This window comes from Fistularia commersonii, chromosome 6 (assembly GCF_037954325.1).
Source record: "Fistularia commersonii isolate RoL2024-O1a breed Wild chromosome 6, RoL_Fcom_v1.0, whole genome shotgun sequence".
In the NCBI taxonomy this organism is placed as follows: Eukaryota; Metazoa; Chordata; class Actinopteri; order Syngnathiformes; family Fistulariidae; genus Fistularia; species Fistularia commersonii.
In genome coordinates this window covers 21,134,919-21,159,995 of record NC_141289.1, presented here as the reverse complement: position 1 = coordinate 21,159,995, position 25,077 = coordinate 21,134,919, and the positions used below count along the sequence as shown (strand labels likewise).

General features: G+C 50.2%; 1 protein-coding gene across 1 annotated transcript in view; it reads left to right on the top strand.

The window, feature by feature from the left end:
• The first annotated feature begins 513 nt into the window (after window positions 1-513).
• The window catches only part of LOC147233666 (BCL-6 corepressor-like), a 31,266-nt gene continuing 6,702 nt past the window's right edge, over window positions 514-25,077 (top strand). Inside the window, exons 1-11 of the mRNA XM_086148683.1 lie at window positions 514-846; window positions 3,831-3,901; window positions 5,123-8,035; window positions 9,332-9,512; window positions 13,273-13,578; window positions 14,227-14,478; window positions 17,665-17,855; window positions 20,561-20,671; window positions 23,123-23,289; window positions 23,710-23,855; window positions 24,607-24,684. Of these exons, the coding sequence (XP_086004809.1) occupies window positions 3,899-3,901; window positions 5,123-8,035; window positions 9,332-9,512; window positions 13,273-13,578; window positions 14,227-14,478; window positions 17,665-17,855; window positions 20,561-20,671; window positions 23,123-23,289; window positions 23,710-23,855; window positions 24,607-24,684 (4,348 nt within the window). The 5' untranslated portion in view covers window positions 514-846; window positions 3,831-3,898. The remainder of the gene's footprint in view (window positions 847-3,830; window positions 3,902-5,122; window positions 8,036-9,331; window positions 9,513-13,272; window positions 13,579-14,226; window positions 14,479-17,664; window positions 17,856-20,560; window positions 20,672-23,122; window positions 23,290-23,709; window positions 23,856-24,606; window positions 24,685-25,077) is intronic.

Sequence of the window (25,077 nt, the reverse complement as noted above, 5' to 3'; positions counted from 1 at the left end):
GTGGAGAGGAGAAGAGAGGAGAGGAGAGGGGGAGGAGGTGGAGGAGGAGGAGGAGGACGGAGCGGCGCGGCGCGGCGCGGCGCAGACACACGGACGACGGGACCGAAAAGAAAGAAAAGAAATGTGGCGTCCGGCGCGAGCGGCGTGCGCGCTTCCCCGAGGACGGAAATCTCGCCGGACTATTTTTACCTCCAGCCTTTTCCTCTTTTTTTGAATTTTCCTTCCCGTCCAGAGATATTTTTTATCCCTCCTCCTCCTCCTCCTCCTCCTCCTCCTGCTGCTGCTGCTGCTCCGCCGCCGCCGCTTCCTGCCGGGACGCGCGGGGAACGCGCACGCGCCTGCGTGGAGTTGCGGCCGGCACGCCGGACGGCGCAAGCGCGTGCTCGCGGTAATGCGCGCGCCAGTCCCCCGCGGCTCCGCGCTCACCGGCGTTGTTGTTGTTAAATCGGATGTTTTTCCAACGGAGTTCTGAACGGCCGCGGCACCGGAACTCCGAGCCGCGCGTCGCTCCAGACAACCTTCACTTGATCGATTGACGGACGCTGCTTTTTTTTTTTTTTTTTTTTTTTTTTTTTTGTTTGTTTGTGTTTTTTTTTTTTTTTTTTTTTAACTCCCCGGAACATCTGTGCGTGCGTGCGTGTGTGCGTGCGTGTGCGTGCCCGTGGGCGTCCACGCCGCTCCGGATCAATGAGGATGGATTTATTTACTTCGACACGTGACGAGCAAATGTAAACGCTGGATTCTACTTTGAATTTGTTGTTGGGACGAGCGGATGGATTGGAAAGACGAGCGAGTCGCGCCGAGTTGAAGCGTCGCCTCGTCCGGAACCCGCGGACGAGCGGAAAGGTGAGTTTCTGCGGTTCATCCGAGAAGCTGCCGGTGCGAAGCGTTCGGCTTCTGACTTTGCTGCGAAATGGCAGCGGCGATGTTTCTCTGCCGCTTCTCTCACCCAAGTCCGGAATAAACACGGCGACTGAAAGGCGACAGTTTCAAGTGAATGTCGCGACTTTCCTTTCCGGTGTCGTGACTTCCCTCCACGGTCACATGCTTTTTTTTTGTCACCCATGTCAACCTTTTGTGAATGTTCGCGTCAGAGAATAAGTCTGACCGGAAAATAATGGCTGTCGTCATTGAGGGATAAACACAAAGAGGTGTCTTTTTGGGAAAAAAAACCAAAACAAAACAAAAACATACATCTTTTAACATTTTTGAAGTGTCACACAAAGGCCATGCGTATTTCTAAGAAAGCAGAAAGACTTCAGCGGCACATGAACGCAAAAGTCACTGCGAAATTTTACAGAAAAAAATCCCGCGTGGAAAACTTGAACGTACCGACATCGGTCGGGCCGGAAGAAAAAAAACGACAAAAATTTTCATCTTTTCAAATCGTAACGAGCTCCGGACGATATTTTGAACAAAACAAAGCACTGTAAATTTTCTCAGCAACACCGGTCGCGACGTTTCAAAATCGGAAGAATTTTCGATTGAATTTTTCAAAGCGAAATTTTTTTCTCAAAGACCAAAAGTCACCCGAAGCTAAAAAAAATTGCTAACGTTCGCTAAATATCTATCGGGGTGTCTCCGGCCACCTGTCCCGGGTGGGCGGAGCCTGACGCCCCGAGGAAAACCCCCCCAACCCGAGGCCGGGTGAAAAAAGTTGCACGATCCGTTAATTCCGAAGGTTTAAGGGAACCACTTGTAGATTGCACGTTCCCATGACAACCGTAATCCCATTTAGCGAGGTCGGTCTCCCTCCGCTAATTATCTAACAAACCGCGTCGTTCATCCTGTGATGTCACGAGACGACTTCCTGCCTCGACTAATTGGAGTTTATTGGCCGGCAGAGGCTCGTCCAGGAGACCGGCGCTTGGTCGGCGCGAGACGTCGCACCAGAGACCGTTAAGAAAAGATATCGTCGGATTTTATTAAAAATACATCTTTAAGAGGCAGTAAAATCGGTGTCTGTTCTCCGTCCGGTGAGCAAGAAGAACAAATGAAATAGATAAAAAAACAACAAGAGCGTCATATTATTATGCGACAAAATTTTAACAACATTTTTGGTGAACATTTAAGCCTGAACTTTAAGTTTGTCATCGCGAGCTTAAGTACTTCTGGGCTCTCGGGTAACAAAATTATCAAAAAATGGATTGTTAGTCGAAAAGAGAGATGAAAATATGTCCTTTTTTTTTTTTTTGAATAGAATTTTGTAAAAGATTCCTTTTTGAATGTCAGAAAATGTCTTTAGATAATAGTGAAAATTAAAAAAAGGCTCTCACTGTCTTTTAAATATGTAAACATTATCAGAAATGACGCATGAAATATGTCAGAATTTAAGAAAAATGGAAAAAGTGACTGCAAAGATGATGACATGTGATTGACGGGATCGAAAGTGATTGCAAAAAATAGGCATCTCCTGAAAATAGCAACCAGAAAGTGGACAGAAGGGCAGCTCTTTGGAGATGTTTGAAGGTTCCTTCTCTCCACCCCTGCCTTCCCAGGCTTTTTAGCGCCGCCCATTTTATGTGTTTCCATTTTCAGCCGAATCATGTAGGTTTACGTCCAAATGCAGGAAAAAATTCCTGGAAATTTGGTTTTAATTGAGGCGATAAATTTCCTTGCCAGCCGTGAGCCGTGTGTGTTTACGTGTGCGCGTGTTTGTGTGTGCGTGCGTGCAAATGTGTGGGTGTGTGCGCACTTGTGTGTGTGTGTGTGTGTGTGTGTGTGGGGGTTGGGCTTTGACGGATGACTCTGAGTACCACACACAAACACGCACACACACACACACACACGCACACACACACACACACACACACACACACACACACACACACACACACACGCCGAGCTGTCCTTCAATAGTCTGGAGATAAGAGCCGTTATTGAAATCCCAGCTCCCTAACAGCCATCAATTACCGCGTGTGTGTGTGTGCTTGTGTGTGTGTGTGTGCTCGTGTGTGTGTGTGTACGCACGCGTGCGTGTATGCGTGTGTGTGTGTGTGTGTGTGTGTGTGTGTGCAGGATTATGGGTTCCTGGGGAAACGAGGTGACGTGTCTTATCTGTCCTCCGGCTTGGTGATAAAACTCGCGTCGAATCGTGTTTGGAGGCTGCAGATGATCCGAAAACCAAACTTCATTGACTTTTATACACAATTCTAATTTCAGCATAAAACGGGTTTCTGATTCATCTTGCTGGAAGCTGATTAATCTGCTCACTGCCGCTTTCTGCAGATTTTTAATTTTCTTTTATTTTAAATTCTTAACTTTACTAAATTATACCAACGTGGTTCACATGTCTGTAAGAATGAGAAATAGCATTTCGGCAAGATGAACTTAGGTCGTGTGATGCCGTGAATGAATAAGCAAAAGCTAAACATTACCCCGACATGGCATCGACAGCAGATTTTCTTTAAAGTTTTCCAGAAAAAGTAGCCGTAAATCTGCCAAAAATACAGAAAATCGACTGACGTACAGCAAGAAACTACGTTACTGTTTTTTTTTTTTTTTAAAAAAAGAGGATCAAATTTTGCACATTTCTAAAAACTCCCGTGATTTTTTTTCCAAAAAAATTCCAAAAGAAAGAACATAAAAAAAAACCCCTACAATGATTAGTTGTCTTTTTTTTTTAATGTAACCAAGAGACGTCAGCGCTGGTTTTAATGAAAAACCATTTTAATTCCAACAACACTTGAAATAGAGCATATAGTGATTGCGTTGGAGGCGTCGCGGAAAGTTGAAGATCTCCTCTGTTATTCCAGCTTAAACCAGCTAAAACCTGGGCTGCTGCGTTTGTGTTGGATCTGCTCTCATGTGGTTTTCCTGTCCGTCTGCAGACATGTTGAGCCGAGCGGCGTCCTCCCAGTAGACGGCCCGACTCAAGCCCCCACCGCAGGCTCACAGCATGGTGAGGTCAAAGGTCGCGCCTCAGTCACTTTCTGTTTGACTCGAGCGGCGATCGCGGCGCGAAGACATCAAAATAGAAATGATCGGCCCGGCTCGCGTGATTTCCGACAAACGATTTCGGCTCACGTGAAGAAATGCCGGCGGAATCCAAGATAAACGAGGGATTCTCTAAAATTGCCGGCAAGTGTTTCTCAAAAATGGACAAGAAGTCGTTGGAATAGTTCACCCAGAAACGACTTTAAAATCTGCTAATAAGATGAGGCTGCGCTCTGTGAACCGGTATGTTAAAATAAATGTCACGGATGATGTCGCCGTCTCAAAAAAAAAAGCGAGATGAAATCGCAGTCGTATGCGGATCGCCGATGCCACATCGGACTCGCGCCTTCCTTTTTCTAAGGTCTTAACGCGGTCCGAAGCGCGGTTTTCTAAACGTATTTGCGTGAATAAAAACAACAAACGTCTGCGGTCGCAGCGGGGAGGAGTTTTGGCCGCCCGAAGAGGTCAGAGGTCACTGTTGTGTGACAGGAAATTCAATTAGACCGCTGCCCCCTTTCTCGCTCTCTCCTGCCTTTTTTCGTCCTTCCTCTCAATCTGGCGAGGTAGAGAGCGAAGGCAAGGGCGATAGAGGCTCTGGGCGGCGACGTCATCCAGGAAACAGCTGCTTCTCTCTGAACGGAGAAATGAAATCAGGTCTTTTTCCCTGCGTTTGTCCTTGAAGGCTGAATCCATCAAGTGACACGTTGCTCCGATGAAATCGATCCCGAGCGTTTCTCGCCGTTCCCGCCGCAGGTTCCGAAACAAAAACCTCCGGAAATATTTTCCCGTGGACGAACACAAAGAAGTCGAGCCCCTTTTACCTCCCCGGGTAGCCGTAGCGTCGTCGGTAGATCGAAACGGCCTTCGTTGTCGCGGCGCGCGCAGGAAACGGTCGTACCGTCGGAGCGCAGGTTTCGTCACGTGGGCGAAGCCGTTCCGAGTCTTCAGGGTCTGCGGTTGTGTCGCGTTGCCTTTTTAGCTTTACGAAACACGCCGAGGAGCCGCTCCCGGGCGCCTCCGGTGATTTTTCCCCCGTCGACCTGAAACAAATGTTCATAAATTCGGCCGCGATGCAGACGGGCGAAGCGTCGGGTCGGACCCGGGCTCGGCGCCGCCTTGCGTCGACCGGACGGCGGATGTTTTGAATGGTGTTTGTCTGATGGATCCTCGTCTCCCCGCATCACAGGTGGATGCCAGCGGCGCCTTCAGGATGAACCCGCTCGCCGCCCTCAGCATCGACCGCTCCGCCCTGGTCGGGGAAAACCTTCACGCCCACGGCGGGATCTTTTACCCCGGCATCCATCCTCTCTCTACGGAGAAGCCCCAAGAGCCGGGCGCTTCGTTGCCGCTCGGCTACGACCTCTTGTACAAGCCAGATGTGACCTTGTTGGAAGGACAGAAGTCCGGCTACATCGGACTTTACAAGAATCCGGCGGCGTCCGGGCTCCAAAAACCCCTGGTGCTCCCCGTGGCCGGAGGAGACGGGATCGGGCAGGTCAGACCCGGCGAGAAGCCCGCCGGCACCTTCCTGAGGCTTCCGTGGGTCACGCCCTATGACGCCACCATGTACCCCTTCTTGGACATGGCCTACAAGGCCTCCTTTCTGTCCCAGCCGTCCCCGTTCCTCCACCAGCAGCTGGCCTATCAGTCCCTGTGCGCCGGCCGGGCAGGAAGCAGCGGCGAGGACCGAGTCTTTTACTTGCCTCATTACACCACCGCCCACATCTCCTCGCCGCTGGGCCCTCCGATCCGAATCCCCACCGCCGCCCCCGCCTCCGCCGTCCTGTCCCCCATGGGCCACTGCCAGGACAAGACCTTGCAGGGTCTTGCGCCTCAGGTACATCAGGAGCCGTCTGCATTCAGCCCCCAAATCCACCAGGACCACCACGGCGACCGTCACCACGGCGGCGGCGGCGGGGGCGGCAGTAAAGGCGGCGGGCCGAAGGCCAGTCAGTCCCCCTCGGAGCCAAGTCCGGCCGCCGCGGACCTTCAGAAGCCATTGAGCAGGACTTCGACCTCAGCCCTCTACATCGGCGGCATGAGCTTAGAGCAGAGCAAAAAAACCAAAGACGCCAGCTCAGATGGCAACGGTGCGGAGTCAAAAGCGACGCCTCTGAAGTCATCACTGGAGCGACCAGTACCTCAGCTGCTCACCAAAAAACCCAGGGAGAACCCTCTGGACCTGTCCGCCAAAGAGCTGGAAGGATACCCGTCCAAACTGGAAGTCAAGTCCGCTTACATCCCGCCGTCGCGTTACGGGCTGCTGGCCAGTCAGGAGCTGCTCATGAAAGAGGGCGTTTCCCCTCCTGCCAGCGCCTCGGCCAAAACCCCGGAGATGATCGGCTCTTTGCCTCCGCAGAGGGTCGTCCCGGGCTCCTCCGCGGCGGTCGGCTCCGATCACGGCAGAGGAACGCGTCTGATGAAGGCTTCGGTCCACTCCCCGAAGCCTCAGAGCTCCCCCGGCGCCGTCGAGACCAAGAGTCCGGCCTTGGGGGGACGACCCTCCGTCCCTTCTCCCAAGTCCAGAGCCGACTGGCCGCGAGCGATCCCCCCCGCCGACGCGGCGGCGACAAACGGTAAAATCGACGCCTCCGGAAAACCGATGGCGGCTTCCGCCCAGGACGGCCAGCCTTGTCTGCAGAAGTCTCACATGGAGAACGGGATGTACGGCGACTCGTACCTCGCGCCCGGTTTAGGCTTCCCGAATCGCTTCATCCCGTTCTCCGTCGCCGAGAACATGTCCCTGCAGCGCGTCTCCAAGGCGCCGGTCTATCCGCACCCCGTCCTGCTGGGCGGCGGCACCTTCTACCCGCCCCAGATCTCAACCAAGCACGGCCTGCCTTACGGCGTCCATCCGAACCAGGTGGACTTCATGGCGTTTCAGAGTTCCCAGGAGATGGCGTCCCCTCCCGTCTCCTCCCACCCGGCTCTCGAGCGGCTCGAGGATAAAACGTGGACCCCGGAATCGTACAGAAACCAGGAGAGACCGGATTCGAGCCAGAAGAGCGACACGGACAGAGACAAAGCCGCGAACAAAACCGTAAAACCGCCGAGTGTCCCCGGCGGCAGAGACGACATCGTCTGTATCGACTTGGTACGCGACGAAGCCGATGAGGATCCGGTCTCGAGCTCCTCGAAGCAGAGAGGCGAGCAAGACGCCGGCCCGCCCAAGAGCCTGCCGAGCTGCCGGGCCACGCCTCCCGGGGAAGAGGCCCCTCAAGAGATGCAGCAAGAGGAAGAGGAGTTCAACCTGCCCGAGGAGCAGACGGCGCACTGTGCCCGCACCTCGCCGCAGCAGTTCTCACGTAAATGGAAAAACAAAGGGGCGGGTGTCGGCGGCGGCGGCGGGGAAGCCTCCGCCGAGGAGAGCCCCAAGAGGAGCGGCCGCCCCGCCGGTGACCCGGGCCCGAGGGGTCCGGACGGCTCGGACGGCCCGGCCGGTGCCGGGACGGACCCGACGGGCAGGAGTTTTGGCGCCGGCGCGGCTCTGAACGCCAGGGCCCCCGTGTGCGTCAACGCCAACCCGCCGAGCGGTCAGGGTCCGGTCGGCAAAAACTTTGTCGGGCCGTGCTGCAAGAATTCCCCGCTGAGGCCTCAGACGTTCGAGCCCAGAATCTTCAGCGGTCCGAGTCGCGCGCACGCCAACCTGGCCTCGCTGTGCAAGAGGAGCTCCGAACCGGCGCCGCCCAACGTAAACCTCAGGGCTTCTGCGAGCGGGCCGAGTCCCTTCGCCAAGACTCAAACCGCCTCGCTGGATTCCACGTGCTCGCCGTTCAGAGACGGCCTCCCTCAGGGTCCGAGCGCTCAGCACCTTTCCCCCGTCGCGGCGGCGAGCGCGGGCGTCGCCCACAACCCCGCGCCGCCGCTCAACAAAGACCCCAGTGAAATGGGGATTAGCTCGGAGGCGCGGACCTCCGACCCGGCTCCGGCCCCCCCGCTAGAAGAGGATGAGGGCGCCTGCGCCGGCAGGAACCGGCGCTCCGGCGCCGCCTGGAGCGTGGCCAGCTCGTCCGGGAACACGGGCGACCGTTTTAACCGCATGACGACAGAGCTTAAGCCCGACTCCGGCCAGCTAAATCGGGAACAACAGGCACTGCGGGTAATAACAGACAGTTTGATTCCCTTGTCAGATTCTGTTTGCGTGATACCCGGCGACGCATCTGATTTTTGATTCGGGCTTTCAGAACCAGATTTGTAAAAAAAAAAAAAATCGGGGGTGGGGGGGGATTCGAAATTAGCCGGGACCCGAAATGAGACAAAAGCTTTCCAAAGAAAGAAAGACGTTACACGACAAATATCGACGGCCGCTCGGAAAAAAACAAAACAGACGCGGCTTTAAAAATGACCGAAAGCTATCGAGAACATTAACAACGTGAAAACGGCACGTCAGAAATTGATCGCGGCTCATAAAAGGTTGCGGCGGAGATTGCGGGGCGGCTTATCGTCCGCCCGTTCTTGTTTTTTCCGGTTCTAATTCGGTCCATCGATCCGGCCGAGAACGTTACCCCGGGACGTCGATCGCCTTCGACGCGAAAGGAAATCATTTCATTTTTGTTAAACGTGAGACAAACACCGACTCGGCGTGTCGCCGCATCGCTGCTCGGCTGATGAAGGACGAGGTCACAGCTGACATGAACTCGCCGGCGGCGGCGGATGGATTTGTAGACGGTTTCACAGCCCATTAATTTTTAAAATGGGTTTGTGGTCGGGGCAGAGGGAGGTGAAGAGGAGGCACAGGCTGTCAGCCAGCTGTTACCAACGGTTACCAGCCTCTTAACACATTCATCCCTTATTAGTTTTAATATTCTAATTAGATCGGGATCGTTCGTGCGACATTTATCCTATTAATGTTGACGATGTGATGATAATAACGACAACAATAATAATAGCGATCGTAATAACGGCGATAATAACGTAACGGCGACGGTGACGGCGGTAGCGGTTGTGAAAGAAAGAAAGAAAGAAAGAAAGAAAGGAAGGCGAAAGAGGAAACGGCAAAATAAAACAATGCCATCTGCTGCGCGTACGCACGCACGCATAATCATTTTCCGCCAAGTGTTTCGCCATCTTTAGGTACGTTTTCAGTTCTGCTCGGCGAAACGCGGCACGCTTAATAATTTATCGTCGTTTATTTTTCCATGTTTTTCGTCGTCGATCTCTGGAAAGCGGCGGCTAATTCAAGCGAGCCTTCTGTGCCCCCCCACCCCCACCCACGGATGAGAAATTTTTCAATGACCGGCAAACGTGCGCGCTATCAAACAATACATCGATTATTAATAGCATCCCTTCCCAATATCGGCCCCGGATAGCCGCGCTAAGTATCGCATTTTAAGTGTAAAATTATAAGCGGCGGCTCAGCGAGAGGAGATTCACAGATTGATCTTGTTTCTTCCAGCTAGCGATGCTGTGTATCTCAGAGCTGCAGGACGGTGGGACGTCAGCGGAGGGGGAGGGAGGGCTGGCAGGCGGCCAGCGGGAGGAGGAGGGAGGAGGGCGGGAGCGCTGCCAGCACAGCGACGGGAGGCGAGGAGGGGGAGGAAGAACTCCCCCTGCAGCCGCCGCCGAGGCTCCGAGAGGTAAGAGGATTTCCGGAGAGTTCTGCAGCGTGACGCACACACACACACACACACACACACACACACACACACACCGCACACACACACCGCACAGACGCTCACACACACACACCGCACAGACGCTCACACACACACACACACACGCCGCACAGACGCTCACACACACACACACACAGCACACAGACGCACACACACCACACCACACAGACGCATACACACAGACACACAGACAGGCATGCACGCACATACAGGCACGCACACACACAGACAGGCGCTCACACACACACACACGCACACGCACACACAAGAACGCACACACACAGACTCAGACACACACACACACACAGACACGCTCCTTTTTTCCTCTCTCGGTTGATCTCACCCGCCCGCCTGCTCACTGTGTGTGCGCACTTGTGTGTGTGTGTGTGTGTGTGTGTGTGTGCGTGTGCGTGTGTGTGCGCGTGCGCGTGCACACGCACGTGTGTGTGTATGAGAAAGACAGAGACAGAGACACACACACTTGAACTCTTGCTGCACTTCTGCGCCGAGAAAAAACGCCGCCCTCATTTTTTCCCCAAGAAGCAAAACAAACTCTTTTCCACCTGAAAGACAAAAACTCGACATTACGGAAGTTTATTAATGACGACGCGGGACACGTCCGCCGGAGGGGCCCCGAATGCTAGCCTTCCAACAAGTCGGGGGCAAAAAGCACCCAAACTCCCGAGCGATATAGGAATATGTCAGCGGGCGCCACGCTTTCGGACGGCGAGCGGTCGTCCCGGAAGCGAAGGCGAGCGGTCGGACGCCGAAACTCGCCGTTCGACCGTGACGGGAAAAACGCAGAGAACAAAGGATTAACAACGTATTCCAAATGAAAGAAACGTGTGTCTTATTTGAGCTCGACGTGAAGGAAGTTTATGACGGAGAAAATTTGGACGGGATGAATTCATTCTGCCGAACAACTTTGGCGATGAAGCAAATTAAAAGCAGGAGAAAATGTATCGTCGTGCCTCCGACGCTTCGCTCCAATCTATGGATCCTAAATAGAAACATCTTGTTACTGTTAGAAAGGGATAAACATTTGTTTTTCGGTGAGAAAACTTGACACGTTCATCGGAACAAATTTAAATAGAAAAAGTCAAGTGAAGTGATCTTTTCAGAACTACCGCGATTACCATCAAAAAAGTTGGAGAAATATTCTCTTGAATATATTCAAGGTTTACCAAATTGTATTTTGTCCGCATCTGTGACTTCAAACCGACTTTGTTACGTTCGAGTTAAGAAACGCTTCCCTTTTTTGGACTTTGTAAATCGGTGCATCGTCCGCAAAAGGAATTTCAAATCAAGGACTTGCATCTTAAATAACAGAGTTTTCATCCAAAACAAAAAAAAGATTTCATTTTCAGAGAAAGTCAACACTGGAAAATCCAAATTAGCTTGACTGCGTCCTTGTCCTAAAACTGAAATTACGTGCCGATACCGCGGGAGCCCCGCCGACGAAAACGTTTTCTTCCCTCCTCCGTCGGGCCGCTTTCACCGCTGCGACAAATAGAAATCACATTTTCCACCTTAAAAAAACCTACGAGATTTGATTGCCCGTGCGTTTTTTTCCAAACGGGACGTTCGCTTCCGCCGACTTCAGATCTTGAGGACGTTTTTCAGCGGCTCTTTTTTATCGCCAAGAATTCCACATTTCAGTTATTAAAGTCAGCGATTAACATTTTTTTTCAGCATCACTGAAGTTTCTGTTTGTGTTTCTGTTAGTGACCCGAAGACTCAGTGCATTTTTTGCTCCATTAAGCCGATCCTGGCCAAAATTGCTCGGGGTTGTTTTTATTCCCCGCTGCAGCAAATGCTGTCGCCATGGCGAATAATTTGTCAAAGAGCCACCGAATGAAAGAGGCTGGTGAAGATGAAGAGATGGATTGAAGAAGAAGAAGAAGAAGGGATGATAGAATTAAAAGAAAGGAGGAGAGGAAGTGAGACGTGCGAGAGAAAGCTGTCTGTTTGATGTTCTCGGCTGCTTCTGAAGCTAATTGACGTGGTTAACGAGCCGCGTGACCTCCGAGTCGGCGCCGCTTTAATGAGGCTGAGGGGTCAAAGGTCGATGTAAACCGAAACCGGCCCGCCTGTCGTTAAAACATTTCCGTTGCGTGGAATCGAAGGTAAAAAAAAGATTAAAATTAAAAGCGCTCATCTCTCATTACCAACGGAAGGTTTTCCCTCCTAAATGATGGCGAGACACTCGTTTGCTTTCGGCTCTCCGCGCTTTTGTCCGGGGACGCCGAAGTGACGGTTTAACGCTGAATATCTATGAAATTGTCCGTTTTCTGTCCCGCTCGTCCTGCGGTCGGGGCGACCGTGGGGCTGAAGCCCGGCCCGCCGTCATTGGCTGAGAGGCGGGTTCGCCTCGCGGGCGCCTACAGACATTCACTTCCTCATTCGTTCACACATCCGAGCCTTTTGGAGGCTCTTCAATGAACCCAATGCACTTTTGGTTCTGTGGGAGGAAACCGTAGACGGACCGAGGCGGAGCGACCGCAGAAAGGCTTCCTGTCCGAGTCGAACCGGGAACCTTTACCCGGATTTCTGGACTACGAGCCGCTCCTTCTTCGACAGCGCCTTGAACGCTGGGGCTTGAACAACAACGAGGCCAATGTATGTTTCTTTTGGGGAGGCTAACGAGCGTCACGCCGCCAAAACATTTGGCCTCGACACGTCGCACCCATGAAACGGGCGTGAAATTCTGAGAACGTTCAATTCCGACAGCGAAGGAGACGACTTGAACGGTTTTGGTGCGCAGGAGGAGGCCGAGATTAGACACGGGCCGGAGGAAATGGATGGATGGACGTTTCCTCGTCTCATTCATGAGTCATCTTTTTCATCGGCCGCGTCGCAGCCGCCGTTTGGAAAAAAAGCATTTCCAGTTGTTGCGTGCGGATGTCACCGCTATGGATTGAATTGAAAGTGTAAATACGTGGCGTTCCGCCGTGGACACCTGCGGCTTAGAGACGAGCGCGGCCCATATACGTGCACCCACAGAGTTATTTAGGTATTTTTAGCCGGCGCGCTAATAGTCAGGACCGTACGGTACTTTTTCGGGTGTAGCGGTGAACGTTAGTTTGTTTGGAGGAGGCTGGTGGCGGCAGCCGTCGGAGCCAAGAACCGACACAAACAATGAGATGATTGTCACCCGACCAGATGATCTTCAGCGGCTTCTATTCGGGCGCTCAATAGTCCGGAAATGACGGGACCGTTCATCGGCGGGAGGTGAAACGCAAACCGCTGCGCCAGCGTGACGACCAGAAACAAAATAGCTGGTCCATCGGCGGCCTCGTGTAATACGATGAAGGGAAGACTTTTCTCCATTTTTGTCTTTCTTGTGCTACATTAGCACGGGTGTGTGATGATCACGACCGTCGTTACTGGAAGTCGGTCGCTGAAAAGCCAGTCAACCGAGCGTCCCCTGCACTGGAAGGGTTTTCCTCGGACGTTCCATCCGTGGAGATCGGCGGTTTCGGTGACGAGTGTCGGTTACTATTTAGGGTGTCCTCGTTCGGTTTTTATCTGCTAATCCTGCGCTTTTGAATTGGAAATAAACCAACGCGGGACGCCTCCTGCCGGCGCTCGGGACAGCGTTTGACCCGTTTCGCCGAGCGCGTCGGACCGCCGGTGCGTTTTGCCCTTCGATGGACGTCGGGAACGTTATCGAGAGACGTTTTACACCATACGAAACATCATTCATGATCTGTGCCTGCAGGTCTATATCCACCCTGCCCCCCTTCAGACAACCTTCACCAGGGTGAATGCTGGACAGAGGAGAAGAAGAGGAGTGAAGATGAGGAGAAGAAAGAGTTCCTGTCAGCAGCTCGAGGTCCATTACACGCCTCCAGCCAGTCCTGCGCCGTGGGACTCGCCGGCTCGGATCCCGACGCGGCGATAAGCCGGCGGCGCATCTTTAGCCTGGAGCCATTTCACCAGAGCAGCATCGTCAGCAGCCGCATGAAGCGTGGGAGGGAGGAGGACGACGCGGGACGTCCCAGGAAAAAAATCACCTTAATTCACGGTAAATTTTCCCCGGGCAAAGAAAGCTGGGCTCGCCGAAGCTTTCGGCCGGAGGACGGGAAGAGCGCTCGCGATCGGCTCTCCCTTTGCTTTTCACTATATGACAAACGCATCCACTAAACCAAAGCCGCCAGGATGCGAAGCTAGATCGACAGATTTTTCGAGACGAATTTACCAAAGGAACAAAAATTATGTAGAAAGAAAGACAAGACGATATTTCCTACATGAGCGATAGCAGCGCTCCGAAAACGTCTCGGAACGATTTGCCGTCTGAGATAGCTGGTTTTCATTCATGTCTGCATTTCCAGACTCTGCCTTTCCTGATCCTTCCTTCCTTTCTTCTCGACTTTTCCCACCTTCTTGAGCAAAGGCTGGAGTTCATCTTCAGCAAGGTGTCTCTGCTGGACGGGGCTCAGCGCTCGCCCAACTCTCCATCGTACCAGCACATATGCAGATGACGCTCGGCTGTTCGTTGCTCTTTCCCAAAGCAGAACACGAGCGAGTTGTCATCTTCCGCGAGTTGACGGGCCGTTTTAAAATGAAAAAAGACACGCACACGGTCGTGTGTGTTTGTGCGTGTGCGGCATACAAGTCATCGTTTAACCTCCGTGACCTTCTTCCCTTATTTCCGTTTCTATTTCACCGGCAGCCGTGTCCCACGACATGAGCGACTCCATGACAGACGATGTGAAGAAGCTCAAGGTTTGCATCGAGCTGAACGGCCTTCACCTAAAGAAGCCCCATTTCTCCGGGGAGCTCAGCCAGTGGCTTCCTCCCGGACAGAGGTCGGCCGAGCTGGAGGGGAAGTTCGGATCGCAGGAAGTCTCTACCAACAAGGAGAGGTCGGAGGTCAACAGAGGCTGGTGCGACACCGCAGTTGGAAGGAGGGACAACCTGAGAGGTGAAGACGCCATCTTTTTGTTTTGGAGTAGCGTTTCATTCCGGGCACTTGGCAGCTTCTGACGTGACGACGTAACATCGTGTCGAGAAGGATTTCCTACCGTATCTGGAAATGCTGCTGTGCCGTGATAAGTCGATCGTCAATAGTGTTTGATCAGCAGATGGATGTATTGGCTATCTAAAGCTGTAAAACAACATTCAACACATATCATCCGTCAGAGGAATAAGTAAATGCCCACGTTGTCGTGATTGGAAAATGACGGATTAACAGTGCAAATTATAGCATACGTGTATTTAGAAATGTGATATATTCAGTAGGAAATCCTGAAAAACACAGAAATCGTTTTGACATTTGATGTTCAGAAATACTTTCCCTCTTGAATGGATGCTTTTCGCGATCGCTCTAATCTTATCCACAGCTCCACTCCGGCACCCGCTCCCGTGTCAGTTTTCTATAAATCTGACGTCGGCGTTAAAAAACCAAACCAACGACCTGTCTGGACGTGAAATGCCAGAAAATGTACCATTGAGATAAAAAAAAAAAAAAAAAAGAAGCGTCGGACTTAAAACCTCGGGCAGCCGGCAGTAAATATCCGAAGGCTTTTATTGTGAAGGTGGCGCTGCGAGCCGGAGATTCTGCCGCTGTCATCAGTCGCCGCCGCCTTCTTTTCCTCTGATTGTCGAACCGTTCAAGTGTGCATGTGTGCTTGTTTGTGCACGTGTGCGTTTATGTGTGTGTGCGCGCGCGTGTGTGTGTGTGTGTGTGTGTGTGCGCGAACCCCTGGCGTGCTAATCGGCGCCTAACATGTCCCAGATGGAGCTGTCACACACAAACACACACACATGTGTATGCGCGCACACACACACACACACGCGCGAAGGGAATGTGTTCGCCGCTTCTTCCCTGTTTTTGCTGCTTCGAGTCGCTTCAACTGAAAGCAACAGAAAATTGAAGTCGGCCGTTGCCTCATCTGATTCCAGATGTGTGAACTCAAGAATTTCATCTTTTTATTTATTTATTAAGCGACGAGATGAAAAATCACATTCTTTTCTTTAACGACGGCGATGAGAACCTCCGCCGACCTTAAAATCTTTGAACAACATGGATCACGTGAAGGAGATGACGAAAACAGACGGAAAATAAAGCAAGATAAGATAAAGCGAGCCCGTCCCTTCTGGTGAATCCCGAGGAGAGCGTCCGCACGCCGCGGCCAAGCTACGCTAAGTCCGTTGGCAGGCAGTAGCGCCCGATGGTAACTAGCGCGCGACAGCCGGGTGACGTTTGCGGATCGCGCTCGATCAAAGGCCGCTAAATGCCGCTAAATCCCGTCACGTGAACCGGACTCGCTGAATTGCTGTTTCCTCGGCACCTCGGCACGTGTCTCACTAATGCTAGGCTAAATGCTACCCTGCCTCTGTGCGATCAGCTGCGATTGGCCGGGACTCCTCGCAGCCCAGCCAGCGGCTGCAGGATAAAAGTAAAGAAATGGGACGGGAAAGCGTCTTTTTTTTTCTGTCAGTGATCTATTTGCAAGTTTGCGTCTTTGTACGTAAGAGCGGTCGCTAACCCGTGTACATAATTTTATTCGAGCTATAAGATTGGTAACTTCCCTTCTGTCGGCCGCATGCGTTTGCATTTTTTTATAACTTAGATAAGGCTACTCTTTTATTTTTAGAATATTTTCCCTAGTACTCCAAACACTGTGGTGTAAATTTTTAATGGAATTCTTGCAAATTTTCAGGTTGAAATTCTGTTTTCTCTCTTGGAAATACTACGTGCTTAATTACCTTCCTTTTTTTTTAATGATTTCTATCTTTTTTTTTTTTAGTTTGTTTGCTTGTTTTTTTTCCTTTTTGTTCCTTTTTTTTCCCCCTTTTTTTTTCCTCGAGAAACTCTGCTCATGACCATTCACCGTGTAAATTTGAGCAAAAATTTTAGGCAACTTATTATTCATTATTTCAACTGTTATGTTGTGGTAAAAAGCCATGGTAAATATTTAATTTTGTTTTTGTTTTGCGTGCTAAGTTCAGAGTAAATATATTTAATTATCAGGTAATTCCACGCTCGTTTCGAGGTAATATCTTGCAATTATTCCGTGTGGGAAAGTTTTCATGACATACACGAAGCCGATTATAAAGCGGCGGATTACTTAAAATGCAAGGAGCAGCTGCGTCCTGCAGGGTGAGCGAGTCCTCGCAGAGATAGAAACGTGAGTCGGGCTGATAAATAATGCAGCAGTGTGACTCGCACAAACAACCTCTGGCTGTGCGCGTTGCCTCGCACACACATTTCTGCTCTCTCTCTCTCTCCCCTCCCCCATTATCTGCTGCCTCGCACGCCCGCCTGCCGTTCGCTAGAAATCTTTGTTCCTCCCTCGCTCTTATTATCGGAGTCGCGCTGAAGGGCAGACAGACGCTCGTTTGTTGCGAGGAAACGACTCGTGTAAACACACTTGTGGAGAAATGGTGAACTTTAAAATTTGGAGATTTGAACCGGGTTCGCCAATCAAATTCATTCTGGGGTTTAAGCCCGCGATGTCTTTTCTCTAAAACTGTAGCACAAAATTGACATTGATTGGCCAAAAGCTTCAAAAAAAAGCTTTTTTCATATATTCTGCCGGACGGTGAATTTTTAGCGAGAAAGCCGTCACATTTTCCCGCCAGAAGCCAAATCTATTGTCGTTTCTTCTTTTTTTTTTCCAGCCATCTTACTTTTCTCTCCATTCTATCTTCGTCGAAACAAGGATTTACCCGCTCATGTCGAGCCAATAGCCAACAACTTGCAAAATCGCCGTTTTTTTTGGCAAAATTTTTTAATTTGGGGTTTTTCAGTTCAAAGTTCTCGTGACACATTTTTTCAAGCAAACGTGTTTTGACGGACGTTTTAAAGGGTAATTCCAGGTTCCATTTTGCAGCCAGTCTGCATCTTTTGTCACCGATTTCCTCGTATTTTACACAGTTTCAAGCTGCTTTCTCTTTTTTGGCCCAATTTTTTCATCATTTGGTGTGTTTGCCATTTGTTTGTCACACATTTTCAGGATTGTTTTTGATCATGCCAAACAATTCATTGTGATAATTCTTCATCCTGGAGCATTTAAAAGAAAAAAATCCACAATTTTTCCCCATTTTGTTCATTTTTTCCCCTCCATGTAATGAGGCTGAAGGAACTATTTGTGTTTCTTCCTAGTGATCCACTCGGCTCCGCCCCACAGCAGCGCCTCCTGCCTCCAGAGGCTGAGGGAGAGCCGAGCATCGCCGCCGCTGCATTTCCAGGAGGACGACGCCGAGCGGCCCAAAGGCAAACGGCCCTGCAAGACAAAGCACACCGGGGAGGCGGAGCCAGAGAGGGAGGAGACCGATGATGACGCAGCGGGGAAGGTGAGCCGCCGCCAATCTCCTTCTGCATCGATTGTTAGCCATTAGCTTAGCTTCTCGTACAGATGAAGACCAGAAGCGGCTTGCATGGCTCCGCCTTGCCAACCTCGACAAGACACGGGTTCGCCTTATATATCGTTATATGCGTATATATTATCTATTGTTATTGAATGAGCTTGGCGTTCGTCTTTTAGCAATATTTTGTACCTTCTGAGACATTTTGGATTTTGAAGCTTTTTGAAAAAGAAAAAAAATTGCTTTGTTCTGAAATGAGAATTTTTCATCCAACATTTCTGTTTTCAGTTTTTACCAAACAGTACGTCTGGAAATTTCTTGCTGTGAAAAGATTTTTTTTTCCCCTAAAATTTTGTTTCATTTTAAGGTCCCTTTATTGTGTTAGATCTACTATGATGAGTTTTTTTTTTTTTTTAATCAGACTGCATCTATTTTGATTTGTAATTTACCTTGAGTCATTTCCTCCGCATTTTCGCTCGCAGTTCGTTGACCTTCTTTAAGGCATTTGATCCGAAATAACTTTATATCTGTTCATTTGATGATTCATTTGTAATCACTCTGTTCATTGTCACATAAAACTCAGTCAAACTAAATGGAATAATCAACAGATTCAGCCGTCGCAATCAAACTTTTTGTATTTCAGTGATCGCTTACGGGTAAATTTATCCCAAAAAATATACATGGTCTCTTTTTTCACTGTGAAATGAGGTCAAGCAATGTATACGTGTGATATGATATTGTTGAAGCATTTTAGAGTTGCTGTTTCTTGAGTTGTCCAAAAATTCTGTCAAAAATTTTAACCTCAGATCCCTGTTTACAAAAATTTGAACATCTTAATGTTTTTTTCTTGTACCCGAATCTGTGTGTGGTCACGGCAAGTTAATTTATTTTTACAATGTCAACATCTAATAGTTTGAATTCTGAATTTTTTTTTGTTTTTAACAAAGGCTTAGCTTTTTGTTGATTCTTGTTTTAAAGAAAACAGCTTATTTTAATTTCTTTTTTTTTTACCTTTGCGAGACAGGTCGCAGCATCCTGGTAATATCTAATCTTGTAATTTAGAAAAAAAAAACTATTTTCTTCTCTTCCGTCCTTTCGAATGCGTTTATTTCCGAGTTGTTTTTTTTTAGGTTTTTAGTCCAACATTTTACTTTTCGGGACAAAAAACGATTACAATTAATAATTAAAACAATCAGTTTGTGCTTCTTCCTTTCCCACTAAACGTTGTAATTATCGTCCTGATTGAAGCTCGCTGGTGAACCGTGTGTGTGCGCACGCGTGCGCGCGCATGTGTACGTGTGTGCGTGCGTGCATGTGCACGAGTGTGTGTGTAATTCAATTGGCTGCAGATTAACGTGAAGGAGAGAAGGAGGGAGGGATGGAGTGATTGAAGGTTATAGAGGAAGAATAATATTCTCCACATGTCGTGCGGCGGCGGCTTGTGTCGTTTTGACAGCTGCTGCATCGGAGATTTCCTCCGAGCGGAGAGACGCACACACCCAGACACAATGTGGAACACACACACACACACACACACACACACTTTCCCTGGGCGCTCGCTCCTCCTACACACACACACGCGCGGACCCACAAACACACACAGACACACACACACACACGCACACACACCTCCAGGGCAAAGCTCACATCCTGTTTGCCGATGCGTGGCGGCAAGCGGCTCTGTTTGACAGACGCCTGCACACACACACACACACACTCACAGGCTGACGCACACACACACACACAGGCTGACACACATAGACACACCCGGGCTGACACACACACACATCCGCGCCGGCACACACACCAGCGCCGACACACACACATTATCACGCACACGCTGTCTGGCTGCTAAGCGGCGGAGACGGTTGCCGTGGCGTCAGCAGCTCAGCGGTGCAGATTTTCTGCGAGCAGAAAAAACACACAAATGAAAACCAAGACAAACAATGATATTTTTATATATATATATATATATATATTTATATATATATCTGTGTGTGTGTATGTGTGTTTATGTATGCATATGTATGATATGCATACATAGATGATATATTTTAATGTATAAATATGTATATTTCTATAGAGACCAAAGCTCTGATATCCTGTTTTTTTCCGTCCTGGTTTGAAAAGAAGGGGAAATGTGCCGATCTCATTTCCAGGTCTAATTGACACCATTGGCATTAAACATTCTGCTATCGAGTTTTCCCCGCCATAACCTTCATTCAACCAGGTATTGATATCCTGGGAGCGTCGGTGCAGGTCAGCTCGCCGCCTATATAGAATGTAAATACCAAAGGCTGATCAGGTGTACCGACGGAAGTGGCGTCCGGACGGGGGCGGGCGCTTCCTCCCTCGGCAACAAGCTCTCCGGTTCGATTCTGTTGCGCGGCGTCGCCGCGTCCGCTCGGGTTTCGAGAGACAGAACGAGACCGGCTGAAGGTTTCCGTACATATTAGAGAAGACAAATGGACGAGAGCGCTCTGCGGATGACAAACTCCACGCGCTTTCCAAAAAGGAACCGGAATAGAAAATAAAGAGGCCCGGCCATTGAGCCGAGGGGAACTCCGCTGCGCTCCCGGTCGTCCCTTTTGTGCTCGCCGGCACAATGACGCTCGGTGTTTGTGCGGAAGACAATGGAGGAGAGGAGGGGGAGGGCTTTTTGTGCGCTTGATTCACGAGTTGTTTTCTTTCAGGTTTCTTCGCAGACGACTCCCAGGCCGGTTCCTCCCGAGGTCCGCCGGCTCATTGTTAACAAAAACGCCGGAGAGACGCTGCTGCACCGCGCCGCTCGGCTCGGCTACGAGGTAACCGACGCCGAGCGATCGCAACGGCCGCTTGTAAAAAGGGAGGTTCGACGACGGCCGACCCGACGTGGCTTCGACTAATTGCCCGATCCCCGGTTTAACGGAATTACGAAAGCGTCGGTTTTTTCGTCGGTAGCCAGGCGCGAGCAAAATGAACTTAAAGAGCCGCTGTTCTATAATTCTGAAAAATTGCGGACGTCGTAGTCGGCGTGTTGACGGATAAATTCTTCGTCAGAAAGACTCAATTTGTTGTTGTTATTCTGTCGTCGCTGATGTTTCTGGTGGCGGCGGCGGCGGCGGCGGCGGCTGCCAGACTTTGTGTTGTCACTCCTGCGGCGCCGCCTTCAGGACATTTGATCTGTGACATTAAAGCGGAACCTTCATTGAGATTCAGGCAACGTTTGAAAATCATTTAGCTTCTGGGTGTGTGTTAGTGCGCCTGCCTCTTTGTGTGTGTGTGTGTGTGTGTGTGTGTGTGTGTGTGTGTGTGTTCTGCGTGTTTGTGTGTGTGTGTGTGTGTGAGAGAGAGAGAGAGAGAGCGAGAGAGACGGCTCGTCAGGACGCTCTCGCTCTCTCTCTCTCTCGAAGGAGCGATGGTGAAGCTAACGAGCTCAGTTTGCAAATGAAGGCGTCATCCATCACAACGCCGCTGGGCGCTCACACACACACACACACACACACACACACACACACACACACACACACACACACGTACATAAGCGCACACACATCATTTTGAGAGCTAGAGAGAAGGAAAAAAAGGTTGTTCTCGCGGTATTTTTTGAGAATCAAAGACTCGAACGTTGACTTAAGTTCTTTTTGGCTCATTTCAGGTTAATTTGTGGTAATTGGTGGAGGTTCATTTTATCTGCCTGACAAAGCTTCTCAATGGAAGTCTATCAAATTTCATCCGTTCATTCATTCATGGATTCTTTCCGTCATTTATTCATGATCTTATCTCCCGGCGACGGTGCGCTCGGGGTGTCGTGATCGCGGAGGTCGTCCCGAGAGGCGCGTTCGCCGACACGCAACTATTCTCTCATTTGGGCGTCGGGGCAATTTGGGCGCTTCAATTTACCCTCCTCATGTCTCTGGATTGGCTGAGGAAAGCGTTGCGGACCCGGGGAGAACGTGCAAAGCACACAGAAAGACCCCCGTCGGAATCGAACCCGTGGTTCTCGCTGTGAGGCGGAAGCGCTAATCACCTCATAATTAGCATCTCAGCATGGGAGAGGAACTTATTTTACAGTTGATTTAATCTTATTTCAGTTGTATTTTACCTCTGCAGCTTAAAACACAGCTTACTTAACAAAGATATTTTGTTTTTTTTTGTTTTGTACCATGAATTCTTTACCGAAATTTAACCGAATATACTATATTTAATGAGCGCACCTGAATAGAAGCCGCACCGGCTAAAAATACCTTAATAAATATGTTCGTGCGTATAAAGGCCGCGCTTAAAACTGCAGGTGTTTGCATCGTATCATGAGATATTTACACACAAACATTTTCTTTAAACTTTTAACTAAATCCTTAGCGGTAACCTCCACGTACTGGAAATGCTTTTTTCCAAACAGTGGCTGTAACACGGCCGGTGAAAAAGATGAATAATAAATAAGACAATCCATCCATTTTCTTTGTCCTCCTCCAGCCGATGTCTATCTCGGTCTTCCTCCTGCGACTGAAACCATTAAACTCGTCTTCTTTCGCTGTCGGAATTGAACGGCCTCAGAATTTCACGCTGGTTTCACGGGTCCGATGTGACGAGGATAAATGTTTTGGCGGCGTGAAGCTCGTTAGCCCAAAAAATAAATGAAACGCACGGTTGTTTAAGCGGCAGCGTTCAAAGCGTGTCGTAGCGGCTTATAGTCCGGAAATGACGGTAGTTTTCTCAGCCTGTTTTTCTAACAACCGGCATTTTATACATTAATGTCAATGTGAAATTTACTGGATGATATTTTATTTAATGCGTAGAAGAATTTCGGCGAAACATCCGTGAGATAATGTGATGAAAGGGAATTTTATCCGGGTTCTCCTTTTGACCCTCTTCTCCTGAAATGAAATTTTAAACAATACTTTTGACTCCCACTCCGCGGCTCTAAGCGACACAGGGCGGATCTTATTTTTCAAGCATTTAACTGATTTTTATTTAACAGCTTAAATGATATGTGTAATTAAGGCATTTGCATTGTGAAAATAAGTCGATAAAAAAAAGCAATGGAAAAAGGAAGAGGAAGAAGAATGTGCGTAATCTCCACCCAGGTGTCTGTCTTCGCAGCCGCGGAATGGGTTTGATTTATTATTCATAAGCTGCGAAAAAAAAAACAGGGAAAACACACACATGAGGAAAAAAAAAAAAAACCTATGAAAATAATTGTGATATTGATCATTTTTCCCACGATGAGACATCTTAGCATGAGACCAACAGCTCCGTGTCTCCCCGCCGTCCAGGAGGTGGTGCTTTACTGTTTGGAGCATCGCATCTGCGACGTCAACCACAGAGATAACGCCGGCTACTGCGCGCTGCACGAGGCCTGCGCCCGAGGCTGGCTGGGAATCGTACACCATCTGTTGGAACATGGCGCCGATGTCAACTGCAGCGCTCAGGACGGAACCAGGTACGGGGAAATCTCCCGTCCGCGGCAGCGACGGCGTACCGGGCGCGTTAGAGGCCATCACGGAGGCTTTGGGACGTGTTAGTCGCTATCCTCTTCTTCAAATTGTTTGTTATTTTATAATATTTGCCTCACATTCAGAGCATTCTTTACTCGTTTTTAGGTCGGTTTTTTTTCTGGCAAATGTCTGATCTGCCAGCCGGGAACGCGGCTTAAATCCCAGCGGACTATCGGCCGGGTGAACGGGAACTACCCAAAACAACAAATTAGGAGGGAATAGAAGGAATAATTAGGAATCTGAGTGTCCAAATTGCCGTTCGGCTTCCGAAAGCTCGGGGCGCCGGCGTCCGACCGAGAGGGATCCCGTTTTCGTCGCGGAACCGAGGTCCGTTAACGTAGCCTGCGTCTGCCTCCCGCCGTCAGACCGCTGCACGACGCCGTGGAGAACGACCACGTGGAGGTGGTTCGCCTCCTGCTGGCCTGCGGCGCCGACCCGACCCTCGCCTCGTACTCCGGCCGGGCGCCGATCAACATGACCCGCAGCGCTGCCATGGAAACCTTTCTGGAAGGTAGGGGGCGGAGTCTCTGCCGCGTTCTTCCCTCTTTTACCTGAGGTATCTGTTCAAAGGTGTTTCTGTCGCCACCGTATTTTAAGGCCGGCTTTTTATTTCTTTATTTTTCTCGATTAGAAACGGTGCCGAGCCTCGCTCGAAGCCGAATTCATTTCGCGCGCTAACATGCTAGCGCTTGAATTTTGCGAGCTTCCCTGCGGTTTTGCAAAATAGCACCGCCTGTGGCCAGTAAGTGCGGCGTTAAACTGCCGCTACGGGAAGGCCGACCACCGAACCCTGTACGGCTCTTTATGTTTTACGGCGGGAAACTTACAAATAATGCAAAATATATAAAGATCTAAGCGATCGTTCCCTTCGCTTTTTTGAGCTTCTAAAAGAGGAAAAAGGGAAAGAAAAATAAGCGGGAGAAGGAGGAATAGATGGAGGAGAGAGGAGCGCTGCAGTGTGTCTGATTACCATTCCCTGCCTGTATTTGTTGTCTCTCTCCAGAGGGGTTTAATGAGGCTTGGCTGCTGAATCCCAGAACAGCTTCCTGCGACACACACACACACACACACACACACACACACACACACACACGCACACACACTCCTGCCAGCATCCGTCTTCCCAGCGACGAGCCGCCTCCGTCTGAGCACACTCATCTTCCTCCTCCCATCTCTCTCGGCTCTATTGTTTTCATCTCGCTGCCTTCATCCTCTCTCATCGACCACAAAAGCCACTAATTCCCGTCTCTCGCTCTCCGCAGACTATCTCGCTGACCTCCAGGGAAGGTCGGAGGGCGATCCGGGAATCTGCTGGGAGTTTTATGGCAGCGCCGTGTGCGGTCAGTTTGCACACAAACACAGAAACGTGCACTGAGGAAATTTTGGGGACGGGGGAGGAGGGGGGGGGGGCTGCTTTTAACCCGTTAAGAACGATCCGTTGAGGATCAATGCGGACGTCGCTAAACTCCACCGAATGAAGTAAACCAGGTCGCGGCTAAAGCTCGACCCTCCTGCAGACCAGCCATAAATAAACACGGCTCGGACATTGAGGAAAAAGGAAAGTGTCGCCAAACAGGTCGGGGTGGGAAACGTCCGAAGGAACTGCCGCTAAACTGCGAAGGACTAAGTCCGTCGGGAAAAATCTCTCCGGATTCATGTGGGAATGAAGCCGTGCTCGTTCGGACTAATCGAGCGCCGCTAAAGCGACGGGACAAAGGGAAGCGCCGCTAAAC